Source organism: Leucoraja erinacea, chromosome 6 (genome assembly GCF_028641065.1).
Source record: "Leucoraja erinacea ecotype New England chromosome 6, Leri_hhj_1, whole genome shotgun sequence".
NCBI lineage: Eukaryota > Metazoa > Chordata > Chondrichthyes > Rajiformes > Rajidae > Leucoraja > Leucoraja erinaceus.
The window spans coordinates 64,226,850-64,245,741 of record NC_073382.1 but is presented as its reverse complement, the minus strand read 5'-3'; the positions used below and the strand labels follow the sequence as shown (position 1 = coordinate 64,245,741).

Below are 18,892 nucleotides of genomic sequence, written 5' to 3'. Positions count from 1 at the left end.
ACCATTGGATGAAATACAAGATGCTGTCCTTTTAATTTGCATTGGGCCTTACCCAGGACATGGAGACGGCAGTCAATATGGGAATGGAAAAGTAGTTGAAATGATCTGCTCAGCGGTGCTCAACCAAGTATAACCACGGCCCCAAGGCTGGGGATGTTGGCTTGGGAGAGGACAGTGATCTAGGTTGACTTATCTCGCTAAACAGGTCCCGACCCTGAAACGTCCCATGTCCATTCCCTTCCCAAATGCTGCCTGACTTGCTGATTTTCTCCCGCATATTGTGCTTTGCTTAAGAAAAGATGTAAATTTGTTCGGAACCGTTCAGAAAAGGATAACCTTGCTAAAACCTAAAATGGGCAGATTATACAGGCTATACTTTCGTCCACCGTAAGAAATTAGAATCAGAGAGGATTCAATCGAAACACATGATTTTGTGGGGTCTCAATATAGTGGACTTCAAAATGGCCTTCCCTCTTCCGGCAGAATCTGGAATGGCAATTTTTCCTCTCCCAATCATAATGCAAACACAGAAATAGATCAGGCAACTGATCAAAATCCTTAAAACTGAAAGGCCATTTCCAAGTTACCCAATTGCCATTTTCTAGATTATCCTTTATTCTCTTTTCGCCCATTCCTTCAATCTACTTGAATTTAACCTTCTGAATTAACAGTTAATAATGTAATGTATACTGTAGCAAATTACTCAATTAAAGTTTAAATAACAGTAGGCAAATATTGTATAAATTCTTACCTCCCCATGTTTAACTGGTGTGAGAAGACCCCTTGTTACAGCCATTCGAAATATACTTTCAGTTGCCTGTAAACAAAGAGTACAAAGGCTTGATGCTTAATAGGTACAATTTTGTAATAACGCACACAGCACGAAGTAGACATGTAAATCATGTAATAAAATGCTTTTTAATCCATTAATTAAACTGATTTTTATTTTGAAATTATTTTCCTGGTAATCTGAAAAAAAAACAGGATTTTGATTTTCTAAAGCTAGATCTGGTCCCGCAGAAGTATGGAAACAAGTTTCCTATTATCAAGTATTTAAATCCTTAAGTAAATTTCTCATCAGCCGTCAACAATGTTAAAATCTTCACTAACTCATTGTAATTTACCTGTAGAAATCTAAATGGAATTTTATCAAAAAAATTAAAGAACAGTACCAAGGTCAAACAGACGAGGCCAAATTTTCCTGAACCGGGGCCGAACTAATAATTTTGTATCACTATTATTATCTAAAGGTGTTTTTATACCTTAAAAATTGTCAGATTTTCTGCATTTTACAGATTTTTTGATTTGGCTAGTTTAAGTAAAAATTGGAACTCTGAGGGTTTTGGGAGGGGAGAGGGGTTATGGAGGACAGGACCACAATACTTGGGGGCAGGGAACAGATGGCAGGGTGGCAAGAGGCAATACAATATTATATGCCAACCATTAACTTGCTTAAACATGATAGAAGATCAATCTAAATTGAATTCACTAACCTACATAGTAGCAGACTCTGGATTTGTTTTCACCCATTTATTCTTCTACAGAATGTGAACATTAGTGGCAACCATTTACTGCCCCTCCCCCATCCTCACCACCACCCCCACTCCTCCTCCACCCCCCCAGCTCAAATTTTGTTACGGGCCTCCATAATTAATCACTTTGGAACTTTCCAAGAACTGGTTTTATTTTCTGTTTATGCAGTTCACTGCTGCACAAACATTATGCTGCAGGTCTGAATAATGTTTATTTTGCCCGAAAATCTATTTAGGAAAAGTTGGATTTTAAGAAACATTTGAAAAAGTGCTCGCATTTCTAACAGTCCAAAACAATTCTCCACCAATATGTTGATTTTCTTTTAAAGATTCAGATACAGAATAGGTAACCAAAAGTTGTGACAATGTTGTGAACCTAATTAAAAGCACAATTTTCTGGCAGGCAATCATATTTCAACCTCAGTAAGGTTTGTTACTGTTCCTAAATACATTTGTAAGCAGTCCAAAACATACAATAATTTAAATTGAGGAAAACTGATTGTAATTTGCAATAACATTTCATTATTAACTTTTCCAATTGTAGAATTCTATAGTACATACAAGGTCACAGAAAACATGATTACATCTCAAAGGCTACATTCCCAGATTTACGGTGGATGATTCATTGTCCTTAACTGTAACTAAAACATAGGCATCCTCACAGCTAAATACAGATGGTATATGAGCAGGACTCACACCAAGTAAATGCAGTAACTACAAAACAGAAGAACAATTGTTTTCTAGCAAATACGAGTAACATAACACAAGTAATTATACACCTGTCTGAGGGGAAAATTCTTCTATACAATGGCATGGAATTCTAATGGAGTTGTGGTGAATTCACTTAAATTATCCAACATCCATGGCAACCTCAAGCTCTATTTCTTCGACAAACCCACTGCAACAGAAGAGGGAGTACCCTACACAAGCTTTTGTACTCTTTGAAACTGCTTTCTTTCATCAGCCTTCCAACAACATTTTTAAGGATGTTTCAGCCAAACAGAAGAGTCTGTAAATCCAGTTAAGCCTCTTTTTCTATTGAGAATCACTGATGTGTGGACTTTTCTTTCTATACATGCAAGAGATCTTTTTAAATACACTGGTACTAATACAACCACATCGCATGTCAAACCTATTCAAATACATGCCAAATCTGCAGGCCTTGAATGGCTAGTATCACAGATTCTTGATAGAAACTGCACACTTGATGTGTTCTGTGTCACTAAGAAGATTAACACAAGTACAGCTTCCTTTCTGAATAGGAAAAGAGGCGGCCACCTGGACCCATTATAGACTGACAAAGGAGAAACTTTAAACGATTGTGATAACTTTACTAGGTCAAAGTGAATAGCAAAGAAACACATGCAATAAACAATAAAACAAATCAATTGGCAATAAAACTTTCCTACACATCACAAGTGACATAATTAACCATTATTACGTCAAGCAACCTCAGATTTTCTTTCTTCTTATAGATACATAAATTCATGCTTTCCTGATGCGAAAGGCAAAATAATTCTATAACACTACATGACATTGCAATGCCTTCTTAGTCGATAACCATTAGAAAATTGGCAAGACATGGAAAATGGAAACCTTGAAATGTAGTAATTCATAAGAAGATCTCAAAATGAACATGACTACATGGGCGGCAGGTGGCGTAGCAGCAGAGTTGCTGCCTTACAGCACCAGATACCCGGATTTGATTTTGACTACAGGTGCTGTCCATACAGAGGTTGTACGTATTCTCCGTGACCTGTATGGGTTTTCTCTGGGATCTCCGATTTCCTTCAAAGACGTACAGGTGAGTAGGTTAATTGGCTTGGTATAATTATAAATTGTGCCTAGTGTGTAGCGTTAGCGTACGGAGATCGCAGGTCAGCATGGACTCTGTATGCCGTAGGGCCTGTTTCCGCACTGTATCTCAGAATCAGAATCACACTTTATTCGCTAAGTATGTTTTGCGACATACGAGGAATTTACATTGGCCAGGTCAGTCATACAATTAAAAGCAACAATCACTCAAAAACTCTAAATTAACTACATAGAAAAGTGTTATTGCATTACAACTTTCATTCAGTAAAAAGCTTACATTTTCAGCAGTAAAGTGTTTTCATTGAATAATCAAGAGAGCAAATAACCAAGAAACAGAGAAACAAAGAAAATAGGTGCAGTAGGCAATTTGTCCCTTCGAGCCAGCACCGCCATTCAATATGATCATGGCGGATCTTCCTTAATCAATACCAGGTTCCTGCTTTTTCCCTGTATCCCATGATTCCGTTAGCCCGAAGAGCTAAAAACTTTCTCTTGAATACATCCCGGGAATTGGCCTCCAGTGCCTTCTGTGGCAGAGAAATCCACAGATTCACAACTCTCTAGGTGAAAAAGTTTTTTCTCATCTCAGTCCTAATTGGCCTACCCCATATTCTTAAACTGTGACCCCTGGTTTAGGACTCCCCAACATCGGGAATTTTTTTCCTGCATCTAGCCTGTCTAATCCCTTAAGAATTTTATATGTTTCTATAAGATTCCCTCTCATCCTTCTAAATTGCAATGAATACAATACCAGTTGACCCATTCTTTCATCATATGTCATTCCCGCCATCCTGGGAATGAACCTGGTGAACCTATGTTTCACTCCCTCAATAGCAATAATGTCCTTCCTCAAATTAGGAGACCAAAATTGCACTCAATACTCCAGGTGCGGTCTCACCAGGGTCCAACAACTGCAGTAGGACCTCATTGCTCCTATACTCAAATGCCTCTCGCTACCTGCATGCTTATTTCCAACATGCAACAATTTGCTTTCTTCACTTAACTACTGTTGTACCTCAGTAAAAAGCTTACATTTTCAGCAGTGTTTTGCTTATTTCAGTGACTGAGATCAGTCTGAAGAAGGGTTTGCACCTCCACAGCTTTTTTTTCCTATCTGCAGTTCCCTCTTAAACACTGCTTATTTCAGTGACTGAGTTGCACCTCCACTTTTCCTAATCTGACACCATTCAGATAAATCTACCTTCTTGTTCTTGCCACCAAAGTGGATAACCTCACATTTATCCACATTATATTGCATCTGCCATGCATCTGCCCACTCACCCAATCTATCCAAGTCACCCTGCAGCTTCATAGCATCCTCCTCACAGTTCACACTGCCACCCAGCTTTGTGTCATCCGCAAACTTGAAGATGTTACATTTAATTCCCTCATCTAAATCGTTAATACATCTTTTAAATAACTGGGGTCCTGCACTGAGCCTTGCGGCACCCCACTAGTCACTGCCTGCCATTCTGAAAAAGACCCGTTAATTCCTACTCTTTTCTTCCTGTCTGCCAACCAGTTCTCTATCCATGTCAACACCCTACCTTCAATACCATGAGCTCTAATTTTGCACACTAATCTCTTGTGTGGGACCTTGTCAAAAGCTTTTCGAAAGTCCAGATACACCACGTCCACTGGCTCTCCCTTATCCATTCTACTTGATACATCCTCAAAACATTCCAGAAGATTAGTCAAGCATGATTTCCCCCTCATAAATCCATGCTGACTGATCCCGTCACTGCTTTCCAAATGTAAGGCTAACTGGTCTATAATTCCCCATTTTCTCTCTCCCTCCTTTCTTAAAAAGTGTAGTTACATTAGCTACCCTCCAGTCCACAGGAACTGATCCAGAGTCTATAGAACATTGGAAAATTATCACCAGTGCATTGCTAGGGCCACCTCCTTTACTCTTGCCCATTGCCCTGGGGAAATCTGCCTTTGCAACAGTTTTCCAAACACCATTTCTGACTAAGGGATCCTCGGTCCCCTATTTCATTGTTTGTGTCTTCACTAATAATGTCCCCATTACTCTGTTTCACTAGGGATACATTTGTCTCAAAGAGGCCTCTTCACATATCTAAAGAGGCTTTTACAGTCAGTTTTTATATTCCCCGCAGTTTTTATATTCCCCCTCCTAATTTACCCTTTTGTCCTCCTATGTTAAATTCTAAATTTCTCCCAGTCCTCCTGTTTGCTGCTCTCTTGCCATTGCATCTCTTGAACCAACTCCACTTTCAGCAATGCTAATGTTACTCTCACTCAATTTTTCCTTGCTCAACTGGCTCATTCTCTCATCCCGTATCTATATATCTACATAAGATATCAATGCTGTGACAAAACAGATTTTACAGCTTGCTCTGTATCTCAGGCATCGTGTTATTCCTTTACGTTTGTGAATTGCTTTGCATGCTACTTAAATATCTAGGAGCTAAAATGTCATTACATTAACAAATCTATTTTCCTAACCGAATTTAAAGAGAGCTGCAAGGAAAAAGCCTGGGAATTATAGACCAGTGAGCCTAACATCTGTTGTAGGCAAGTTATTGGAGAAGATTCTGATGGATAAAATATATATGCATTTGGATGGACAAAGGCTGATATGGGATAGTCAGCATGATTTTGTACATGGGAGATCAAGTCTTACGAATCTGATTGAGCTTTTTGAAGAAGTAACTAAAACAGTTGTAGAGGATAAAGACATAGTCGTTATCAAAATGGATTTCAGCACGATATTTGGTAAGGTTCTGCAAGCTTAGATTGTATGGGATCCAGGGAGAGCTAGCCCACTGAATAGAGAATTGGCTTCATGATGGTGAAACATTGTTTTTCAGACTGAAAGCCTGTGACTAATGGTGTGCCACAGGGATCAGTGCTGGGGCCATTGCAGTTTGTGGTTATATATCAAATTATTTGGATGCAAATGTAGATAGCATGTACATTGTAGTAACTTTGCAATGACACTAAAGTGGGTGGTATCGAAGTATGATTATCAAAAAAGACCGCAGGATCTTGATCAGTTGCGCCAATGAGCTGCGGAATGGTTAGTGGAGTTTAAAGCAGTTAAGTATGAGGTGTTGCGTTTTAGGAAGTCAAACCAGAGCATGGCCTTCACAGTAAGCGACAAGGCCCTGGAGAGTGTAGTAGAGTAGTGGAATCTAGAAGTGCAGTATATAGTTCCCTGAAGGTGGCATCACAGATAGATAAGGTGGTCAAAAAGGCTTTTGGTACAGTGGCCTCTGATGTATAGTCAGCATGTCAACTATAGAGGATGGGATGTGATGTTACAGTTTTACAAGATATTGGAGTATTGTGTTCAGTTTTGGTCACTCTGCTGTAGAAAGAATGTTGTTACACTGGAAAGAGTGTAGAAAGGATATATAAGAATGTTGCCATGACTTGAGGGCCTTGGCTATAAGGGAGAGGTTTAGGCAGGCTAGGATTCTATTCCTTTCAGCGCAGGAGGCTGAGTATAGAGGTGCTTATTGAGGTGCATAAGATCATGAGGTGAATAGACAGGGCAAAATCACTGCGTCTTTTATCCAGAGTAGGGGAATCAAGAACCAAACAGCATAGGTTTACGGTGAGAGGGGAAAGACTTAATCTGAGGGACAAATTGTTCACACAGAGTAGTTGAGGCAGGTGCTGTAACAATATTTAAAATACATTTGGACAGATACATGAATAGGAAAGATTTAGAGGAATATGGACCAAACGTGCGCAGGTGGGAATCATGTACATCAGGCATCTTTGTCGGCATGGGCAAGTTGGGCCAAAAGGACTATTTTCATTCTGTATGACTCTCTTTATGACCCGATGAAGGATATTGAATGGAAATATCCCTCTGCTTTTTGAGGAAAGGATCTTTACTCTGTTAATATTTAATTACTATTGATATTATTTTCTTATGATTTATATAAGCTATTTAAGTATAAGATGTTATCAATAGTAAAAGGTTGGCTTGCGATATAATAGATCCCCTTAAAGGTCAGCATGACCATTTTTGCGTAGAGCTACAAGAGATGGGGAGATATTAGATGAATATTTCTCATTCGTTTTTACTGACATTGTGAAGTTTTAGATCAGATATGTTGCCAAAGAGGAGGTATTGGTGGTTTTAAACCATAATAAGGTGGATAAATCTCCAGGGCCTGACTTTGTGCATCCTCGGCAGCAAGAGAGAAAATTGTAGAGGCTCTGGCAAAGATATTTGAATCATCTTTAGCCACAGGTGAAGTTCTGGAATACTGGAGGATGACTAATATTGTACTGTTAATTAAGATGGGCAGCAAGGACAAACCAGGGAATCACAGGCTGGCGAGCCTGACATCAATGGTGGGCAAGTTGTTGAGGGAATTCTTCAGGGTTGACTTTAGAAGAGGAAGGCTGTCGGTCCACAAACCTGTCTTCATCGACAGGTCGGCGGTGGAGAGAGTCAACATCTTCATGTTCCTGGGCATGCATGTCTCTGCTGATCTGTCCTGGACCCAGCACATTGATGCACTCATACAGAAAGCCCATCAATGCATCTACTTCCTTAGAAGATTGAGGATATTCAGTACATCAACAAATACTCACTTGAACTTCTACACATATATGGTAGCGAGCACACTGACTGGTTGCAACATGGCCTGGTTCAGAAATGAAGGAGATTACAAAAAGTGGTGAACACTGCCGGGTCCATCGTGGTACTGATCTCCCCACCATCGAAGGGATCTATCAGAGGCTCTGCCTCAAAAAGACAGACAGCATCATCAATGACCCACATCACCCTTGCGTGCTCCCATTTCACTCCTGCCACTGGAAAAATGGTTTAGGAGTCTGAAACTCATGACCACCAGGTTCAGGAACAGCTTCATTCCAACAACCATCAGGCTATTGATCACTACAAAACACTAACTAAACTCTGAACTATGAACTGTCTTGATTGCACTAAGGACTTCGGTTTATGTTTAGTTTTTTTGCACTATATATTTTTTTATTTATTTAAACTTTTTTTGTTTATTATGTTATTTGTGGCATACTATGTTTCCACATTTTTACGTTGCTGCAAGTAAGAATGTCATAGTACATATGACACAGACAGGTTAGGGATAATGAGCATGGCTTTATGCGTGTCAAATCACAAACTTGATAGGGTTTTTTTTAAAGAAGTCGCCAAGCGGATTCATGAGGGCAGGGCAGTGGACGCTGTCTATATGAACTTCAGCAAACCCTTTGAGAAACTTCCGCATGATACTCTGTCTGGAAAGTTAGAGCACATGCAATCCAAGGCGAGCTAGCCAATCGAATTCAAAATTGCCTTGGAGGATGGAATCAAACGTAATTGTTGAGAGTTGCTTTCCTGATTGGAGTCCTGTGTTCACTGAAGAGCCACAGTGGTCGGTGTTGCTTATTATCTACATTAATGATTTGGATGACCATATAGCTAACTTTGTTAGCAATTTTCTTATGACACTAAAATTGGTGTCATAGTGGACAGTGAGGAACGACATCCAAGTATACACTTGGGTCCAGATCAGTTGAGAAGGTGGGCCAAGGAACGATAAATGGATTTTAACTCTGACAAATATAAAATGTTGCACTTTGGTATGTCAAAACAGGACAGGGCTTGCACAGTAAATGGCATTGCTCTGAAGATACAGGTGCACAACCTTTTATCCGAAAGCCTTGGGACCAGACACTTTTCGTAATTCAGAATTTTTCGGCTTTCGGAATGGAAGATTTTTAGCATAGTCGTAGAGTGCTCGGCTCATATCCGCAAGGTCGCGAGTTTGCGCCTCGATCCCGGCAGTTACTCAATCGCGAGTTTGAGTCTTCAATGTAGTTTTTTCTTGCAGAATAGGAGAGAATAGGGAGGGTTAGGCTGGGATCATTCTCTGCGAGATGATCTTAGTGCGGGAGACAAGTGTAGGAGAGGTGTACTGACTGTGTGGGCAGAACTTTGGAAGTGATTGCCCACCATTCTCAAAAGCCGCTGTGTCTCCCTGTCCCTCCAACTCCAGAGGAATCCGCTCCCCGATGGGCCGCTACGGCGACAAGTGGCAGTTCGCCCACAGCCCGATCTGCGGCCCCTCATCCGCAACCCGGGTTCCTCTGGAGTTGGAGCGGGGCTGGGCTAGAGTTGCTGCTGGCTGTGAGTCTCTTGGATCTCCGTGCTTGCAGTCGGTGTCCCGTTGGTCCTGACGTCTCCGGTCACCCCCTAGAATGGAGCTGAGACTGGGAACTGTACCGCCCTTACCCCCTCCCTCTGCAACTGCAAACAAGTCCACAGTTCCCAGTGGCAGCTCCTGTACAGGGGGGTGGCCGGAGACGTCACAGCCCGAGCTGCGCCCCCTCATCCGCAACCTCAAGACCAAGACGTACTTTGCACACCATCAGCTTCTGTCCCTACGGGGAGCGTGTTCCTCTGTAGTTGGAGCGGGGCTGGGCTGCTGCTGGCTGTGGGTCTCTGGGATCTCCGTGCTTGCAGTGGGCCTGGGGGCCGGTGTCCCGTTGGTCCTGACGACTCCGGTGACTGGCACTGGCTCCGACGTGAAGACAGTGCAAAGCCCCCGCGCAGGTGCAATGGGCGGGGAGCTGGAGAGGGGAGGGAAGAGGTCACACACATGGCCGGGAAGCAGAGGGGTGTAGGTGGGGTGAAACTGAAGGGAGCGACAATCTGCTGCTACCTGCACGCTGAGTTTAAAAGTTCCCACGCAAGACTCGCGATACACTGTGTATCGTGAGTCTACCGTGGGAACTTTTTTAACTCAACGGGCAGGCAGCAGCAGATTGTCAATTATTAACCCTCCCGCGCAATATACCCTCACCTTCTTTTTTATGAATGGGGATTTAGTTCCCCTTTCTTCGAGGACCGACCGGAGGTTCCGCTGTCACCTCTGCGGGCCGCCCTCGGTGAACGTCTTCAAGGACCTTTTTTCAAGGACCGAAAAAATGTCCGCTATTCAGAGCTTTTCGTTATTTGGAACTTCGGATAAAAGGTTGTGCACCTGTAGCTGCAAAACAGAGAGATCTGGTAGTACAGGTGCATGGTTCCCTAAAGGTGGTGAGTAAGGCGGATGGTGTGGTGAAGAAGGTATTTGGCCTGCTTCCCTACATTAGGAAGGGTATTGAGTACAAACGTTGACACATCTGTTCACGGGCTTGAATTATAGGGAGAGATTGGATAGGCTCAGACTTGTTTTGTTTTTTTATTTTATGAGGCTGAGGGGTGACCTTATTGAGGTAAACAAGATCATAAGGGACATGGATAAAGTGAACATTTTAGAGTATTTTTCCAAAAGGGTAGAGGACTCTAAATCTAAAGGGCGCATGCTTATAGTGAGAGGGGAAACATTTAAGATGGACCACAGGAGCAACTTTGTCATTCAGATTCTGGAATGAACTGTTGTCAGACGGTTTTGACAATTATGGGCCAAATACATGCAAACGGGACTAGTACAGTATGTACAAGGTGGGCAGAACATCCCATTTCTGTGCGACATGGCTCTATGACTATATATTCAAGGTTTCAGCAGTTTAAGTTTTTGAAGTGCCCCTCGAATTTCACAAGTAAATTTTGGAACACACTTCATGATCTGAACTAATTTTGTGTTAAGATGAAAAGTGCCTGATGTAACCAGGGTATGTTTTAGGAATAATGGCTCCATTATCTTTAAGTATTGGTACAGAAATGCTGGCCAAAATGAATGGTAACATTCAAGTTTGCTTGGATGTAGCCAACTATATCCGGTCACTAGAGCTAGAACATGCTGAAAGATTGTTTCCTTACTGTAGAGAAAAATGATTCCAAATATAATTGAGTGCTTCAGCATGCTTGAGTAATAAGACACTATGCACATTTAATTTCTTCTCTTCATATTTAATAAGGAATCATAACATTTCCCATGTATACCAGCTGTACTGTAAAGAATATCCTCAACTAGTTTTCACCATTTAATGTTACTACTTTCACCAACTCCACTTTCATTCATTCCAATCCTGAAAAATATCTATTGCTTAAAGAATATACATCTTTATTCTATTTTGCCTTCTTCCCACATTGTAGTACATTTACAAATGCAAACAGCATTGACAAGTATACCTAGCATGCACTGCACAAACAGAATGGCTGCATATTTTAAGCAGTGGTCAAAAGAATAGCAAGGAAAAGGTGGGGCAGAGACTGCATTCACATTTTCTGTTTCTTACAATAAATCAAACTGAATTACCATTTTCTGAAGGTTATCACACATTGGGGTTTTTTGTGCCATTGTCACAGGATCTTTAGTGAAACAAAACACAGCTGAGGGAACAGCAAATCCAACACCTTTTATGGCGGAGGAATAGAAAGCTATATATAGCACAGCTCAAGTGCAACATTACGCTCAACCTCTCATTAACCCACTAAGTTAAGGGGCTGTCCCACTGCGGCGACCTAATTCACGAGTTAAGAAGAGTGTCTACGACCTTCAAGCTCGAGGGCACTCGCCTGGAAAACCTCGAGCTGGATGGACCGTCAGTGTTGAAACCGCGAGCTGGATCGACGGACCGCACACACACAAACCCCACCCCCCAAAGGCGGGGGCCAGGGAAAGCGGGGGAGGGCTGTCTGAAATTCACACCCGCGATGAAGAGGAAGGAAAGACGGTTGCACTACGGTAAGTCCTTCAGAGAGGGGGGGGGGGGGGAGAGAGGGGGAGAGAAGGGGAGTGAAGAGGGAGAGAAGGGGAGTGAAGGGGGGAGAGAGAAGGGGGGAGAGAAGGGGGAGAGAAGGGGGGGGGAGAAGGGGGGGGGGGAAAAGGAGTGGAGACACTTTTAAGAAGTAAAATAAAGTTTAGTGGGCATTTTACCTACCGGTCAGTTGTCCTGGGTCCTGACAACAGCAAATCCCACACCAATCAAAATGCCCAGTCACTGAAGGAGATTGCCTACGGCTGCCCTCGACTGCCTGTAACTAAATAGCAACCCCACTCCACTACGAGTTCAAAAGAGCCATACCGACCAAACTTTACTCGCGGGAAATTTTTCAACATGCTGAAAATATTTCCGCGACCTAGCTGAGGCCACGAGTATTCAGGCACTTCCCTCGAGCATGAAGGAGAGTTCCAGTGACCTCATAGGACCTCCTAGGACCACATGTCGACCATGCTGTGAGTTTGAGTCGAGGGCAAACCCTTCTAAACTCGCAGATTAGGTCGCCGCAGTGGGACAGCCCCTTTAGTGTTCTCTAATCCACTATGGCACATGGAAAATGCAGAATGCAGTAGTAAATAATTAAGAAACATTTATCGCTTTCAGCTGTATCATGGTAAAATGATCTATTAATTGAATGAGAACCAGTGTAAAAATGTTTAATTTCATTTTTTACTTGGATAGCTGACAATCTACTTCATAAGTTTCACAACTGTTTTGGTAAGCATACAGTGCCCTCCATAATGTTTGAGACAAAGACCTATCATTTATTTATTTGCCTCTACTCCACAATTTGAGATTTGTAATAAAAAAGACCACATGTGGTTAAAGTGTACATTGTCAGATTTTATTAAAGGGTATTTTTATACATTTTGGTTTCACCATGTAGAAATTACAGCTGTGATTATACTTAGTCTCCCCATTTCAGAGCCCCCTAATGTTTGGGACACATGCCTTCACAAGCATTTGTAATTGCTCAGTTGTGTTTAATTGCCTCCTGATTGCAAGTATAAGAGAGCTCTCAGCACCTAGTCTTTCCTCCAGTGTTTCCATCATCTTTGGAAACTTTTATTGCTGTTTATCAACATGAGGACCAAAGTTGTGCCAATGAAAGTCAAATAAGCCATTATGAGACTGAGAAACAAGAATAAAACTGTTAGAGACATCAGCCAAACTTTAAGCTTACCAAAATCAACTGTTTGGAACATCATTAAGAAGAAAGAAGCGCTGATGATCTTACCAATCGCAAAGGGACTGGCAGGCCAGGGAAGACCTCCACAGCTGATGACAAAAGAATTCTCACGATAATAAATAAAAATCCCCAAACACCTGTCCGACAGATCAGAAACACTCTTCAGGAGTCAGGTGTGGATTTGTCAATGACCACTGTCCGCAGAAGACTTCATGAACATAAATACAGAGGCTACACTGCAAGATGTAAACCACTGATTTGCCGCAAAAATAGGATGGCAAGGTTACAGTTTGCCAAGAAGTACTTAAAAGAGCAACCACAGTTCAGGAAAAAGGTCTTGTGGACAGATGAGACGAAGATTAACTTGTATCAGAGTGATGGCAAGAGCAAAGTATGGAGGAGAGAAGGAACTACCCAAGATCCAAAGCATACCACCTCATCTGTGAAACACGGTGGTGGGGGAGTTATGGCTTGGGCATGTATGGCTGCTGAAGGTACTGGCTCACTTATCTTCATTGATGATACAACTACTGATGGTAGTAACAAAATGAATTCTGAAGTGTATAGACACATCGTATCTGCTCAAATTCAAACAAATGCCTCAAAACTCATTGGCCGGCAGTTCATTGTACATGATCCCAAACATACTGCTAAAGCACAAGGGTTTTTCAAAGCTAAAAATTTGTCAATTCGTCAGTGGCCAAGCAATCACCCAATCTGAACCCAATTAAGCATGCCTTTCATATGCTGAACAGAAAACTGAAGGGGACTAGCCACCAAAACAAGCATAAGCTAAGGATGGCTGCAATACAGGCCTGGCAGAGCATCACCAAAGAAGACTGGTGATGTCCATGAATTGCAGACTTCAAGTAGTCATTGCTGCAAAGGATAAGCAACAACATAATAAACATGAACACTTTCATTTACATGACATTGCCATGTCCCAAATATTATGGTGCCCTGAAATGGGGGTACTATGTATAAACACTACATGGTGAAAGCAAAATGTATAAAAATTACCTTTATTAAAATCTGACAAAATGCACTTTAACCACATGTGTTTTTTTCTATTACAAATCTCAAATTATGGAGTACGGAGGCAAATAAATAAATGTATATATATACATTATATATTAAAGGACTATTTATATTGAAGGTTACACCATCACCACACTATATAATTATTAATTACATATTTTAAATTGGTGCCTTGTTTTAGGTAATCTCTTGGGATTGAGGATGATTTGTTTCTACTTCAGGTTGCAGATAGACACAAAATGCTGGAGTAACTCAGCAGGTCAGACAGCATATCTGAAAAAAAGGAGCAGGTGACGTTTCGGGTCAAGACCCTTCTTCAGACTGAGAGACTTCTCAACCTGAAATGTCACCTATTCCTTTTCTCCAGAATAAGTTACTCCAGCATTTTGGGTCCACTTTCCGTGTAAACCAGCAGTTCTTCCTACACATTGTATCACTGATTATATGGGGTTTGAGATGCTAATGAGACTAATGTGGGAACTGTAGACTTCTGCAGATGAGCAAGGTGGACAAATGGGTAGTTTATGAGACAGTGCACTCTTTCTGCTGCTTGCACAGTACTTTTGTGTGCTCCCAAACCATGACGTTAGGGCTCTCAATACCAGCCCAAATTTTCCTTCGTTCATGGATCAGGTATTCAGAGGATTGAGAGGGGATGCTGCATTTCCTCAATGAAAATTTGAGTACACTGAATTATAATCTCCCTTTGCCCTTTAATGTCCTCCAATGATAGAATACAAAATGGACTCGCAGCGTCAGGAGTCTAGTACAGGAGTGAAAACTATGTGGCCAACCTGACAAAACAACCAGAAATAGTGCTGCAGATGTTCACCTTAGAGGATGCTGACATTGATTTGCTAATCCTGTTTGGAAGATTTTTCAGAACAGCATTGGTGATGGTTTTCCACTGTCTGTGTCTAATACGAGCACATTTTGAAGATTTGGATCAATGATGAAGGAAGTATACAAACAATATTAAAATTATTAGAAAAAAAATGATGAAAACAACAACAAGTGTAACTAAACAGCAGCAAATAAGCACTGAGTCTCACATCTGTCAACTGCCAAAGTTCATCGAAAAGTTGGTGACAGGGTGGCACCATATATGGCAGCCTCGCCAACAGCCCGTCTCGTCCTTTTCTTCTTTTGTTGTTTTTAGTCTGCTTTGACTTGTATGATTTAGTTTTTGTTTTATGTGGGGGGTGGGGGTTGGGAGAAACTATTTTTATCTCTTCCCTCGACGGAGATGCAACTTTTTCCGTATCGTATCTCCGTCCGCACTGCAGCCGTATCATCATGGAGCTGGCAGGCCCTTTGTTAAACATCGGGTTCGGGAGCTCCAACCACAGGAGCTTCGACCGGCCCGATCGCGGGAGCTTCGTTCACCGACTACGGGAGCTTCGATCACCCCGACTGGGGATGTTTCGATTTCCCCGACCACGGGAGAAAAGGAGGAAAGAAGGTTCAAGTTATTTGCCTTCCATCACAGTGGGGAACGTGAGGTCGCCGAAAAACAGATGGGCATGCTGCCTGGACTGGTGTGGACTCGGAGGGAGTGCCGTGAGTGCAGTGATCTCAGTGTTTGTAGGGACATCGTTCCATGAGGACAACCTTAGTCTAGTGCGAGTGTGGATGGCTTTCTGACTGTTCGGGCTGACAGGGACTGCAGAGAGAGTGACAGCAGTCGGTGCAACTCTGGTCACATCATGGTGAAGGAAAGTGTGTGTGGCCTGGACATTGAACTGATGGCTGTGTGTTTCCGCTTTTGCTGTGTGCCCTGGGAATTCTCACACGCCGCTGTGGTAGCTGTTTAAGTCTATGTTTAATCTTAATGTAGTTATGTATCTTGTTGCTTTTTTTTTAAATGTATGACTTTATGGCAAATCAAATTTCACTGTACCTCGGTACACGTAACAATAAATGACCGTTGTACCATTGAACCATTGAAAGCTCAATGCAAAGCTTGTCGGGAACTCCTTCTTACAACAGCTTGGCCTGTAGATTTTTTAAAGCATATAACCATATAACCATATAACAATTACAGCACGGAAACAGGCCATCTCGGCTCTACAAGTCCGTGCCGAACAAATTTTTTTTATCCTCTTAGTCCCACCTGCCTGCACTCATACCATAACCCTCCATTCCCTTCTCATCCATATGCCTATCCAATTTATTTTTAAATGATACCAATGAACCTGCCTCCAACACTTCCACTGGAAGCTCATTCCACACCGCTACCACTCTCTGAGTAAAGAAGTTCCCCCTCATATTACCCCTAAACTTCTGTCCCTTAATTCTGAAGTCATGTCCTCTTGTTTGAATCTTCCCTATTCTCAAAGGGAAAAGCTTGTCCACATCAACTCTGTCTATCCCTCTCATCATTTTAAAGACCTCTATCAAGTCCCCCCTTAACCTTCTGCGCTCCAGAGAATAAAGACCTAACTTATTCAACCTATCTCTGTAACTTAGTTGTTGAAACCCAGGCAACATTCTAGTAAATCTCCTCTGTACTCTCTCTATTTTGTTGACATCCTTCCTATAATTGGGCGACCAAAATTGTACACCATACTCCAGATTTGGTCTCACCAATGCCTTGTACAATTTTAACATTACATCCCAGCTTCTATACTCAATGCTCTGATTTATAAAGGCTAGCACACCAAAAGCTTTCTTTACCACCCTATCTATATGAGATTCCACCTTCAAGGAACTATGCACGGTTATACCCAGATCCCTCTGTTCAACTGTATTCTTCAATTCCCTACCATTTACCATGTACGTCCTATTTTGATTTGTCCTGCCAAGGTGTAGCACCTCACATTTATCAGCATTTATCAGCATTAACATAAGCATCTTGAAGTTTGAGGGGCATGCACTATTCCAGAATCATGGCCCAAGGTGATGTCCAGTGAACTGGCTCGCAGCATGCAATCAAATCTAATCAATGCAACCGCACTATAAAATTTCTACAAACAATAATTGACTATGTTTTTGGAACTAACTGTGCCTCTTCCTGCTGACAGCAAGAATTGTTTGTTACATAAGGCACCAAGCTAGTCTCGAATGTCTGTGGGAAAGAATAGTTTATCTTGTCTTACCAAGTGTCCTTGCAGCTGCATGTTCAACAGCCTCACAACCTACTGCTTCTAAGCGAGCCCAATTATTTTCATAAGCAGCTAGTTATTTTTCTAAATGATGACCCTGCTTTGATATGTGGTGCTGTTAGCAGACAACACCATTTTATCTTAAAAACCTGCAGCATCTTTGCATTACACTGCTGTAGCTATTTATGCTATTAGAAGCATATAGGGGGGTATGGGTCACTGCATTTTGTGTCTTTGATTTTCAATTACTCTTTTCCAAAATCAAACAAAGGCATGCTGGCACATTGAATGCCAAGGTGAATTTCAATGATGTCTATCATCAGCAAGAGGCAACTCCTGTGATATGGGAATCAGTCCATATTTGTCAGGGTCTTGACATGGACCCTTATTGTTGGAGAACAATGGTGCAGACCTTGGTCTTGCTGTAGAAGACTTTAGTCGTACAAATGATGTCTTGTATTCTTGTGAATGAATCAACAATGTCTTGGTGCTTGGCCCTCTGAATGTATGCAAATGAAAGTGTCTTCTGCATACAACAGCTGAACCACTGAAAATAAAAAAACTTGGTTGGGGCATGGACAAAGTGAGCCAAAGGGCCTTTTTCTGTTCAGTATAGATCTACGACTATGACTCTTAATAGACCTTCATTTCTTACAGGTACAAATCAAACCCTAGACTTTCTCAGATGACACAATTAAAATAAAGATACAAATATTTATTTTAGATGTAAAATTTATAACATTTTGACCTTAATTTCTTCATACAATGAAACTACAATTATCAGAATAGATTAAAGGATCGATAATATCATAACCTGCTCTAAAACTACATCCATGATAGAATGGCGGGGTAGACTTGATGGGCTGAATGACCTAATTCTGCTCCTATCACATGATCTTCACAAATATTTATTACCAATGGTTCCTAAACAATATGAAACAAACAACTTTAAAACACATGCATAACAACAATAATTCTGTGCACGCAATATAACTTGTTATCTCATCAGACTATCATACACACACTCAAGACCTTACAATCCCTTTAGAGATACAGCGCAAAAACAGACCTTTTGACCTACAGAGTCCTCGCCGACCACGAACATCCCCAGACACTCGCACTGTCCTATACATTATGGACAATTTACAATTTTACCAAAGCCAATTAACCTGTACATCACTGTATATCTAAACTAAAAAAAACAACTCCTAAAACCACTTCATCGTCTGGATGTAAACATACCATTATGGCGAGTTAACTCTCATTCGATGTTGAGGCTAATTGAAAGAGTTTTAAGGCAACGATAAGACTGCTTAACACTGTATATGTTGTTAAGGAAAGTTTGATTGGGGATATTTTGTGGTCTCTTTGTCTAGAATTTCAATTAAGTGGTGATAACATTTCAGGAAATGTACCCAAAACGCCAGTGAACAGGAATACTGCCTAACTCAGATAGGAAATGGTCACAGTACTTATAACTCCTTTGAGAAATTCCAAACTTCCTCACTCCTCCCTTCCATACTGAAAGCAATTTA

The 18,892-nt window shown here is 41.5% G+C and overlaps 1 protein-coding gene across 1 annotated transcript in view; it reads right to left on the bottom strand.

Moving 5' to 3' along the window:
- tmem135 (transmembrane protein 135) overlaps positions 1-18,892 on the bottom strand; it is a 310,377-nt gene that overhangs the window by 161,631 nt on the left and 129,854 nt on the right. The window contains exon 5 of the mRNA XM_055637254.1: positions 752-817. Coding sequence (XP_055493229.1) covers positions 752-817 — 66 coding nt within the window. The remainder of the gene's footprint in view (positions 1-751; positions 818-18,892) is intronic.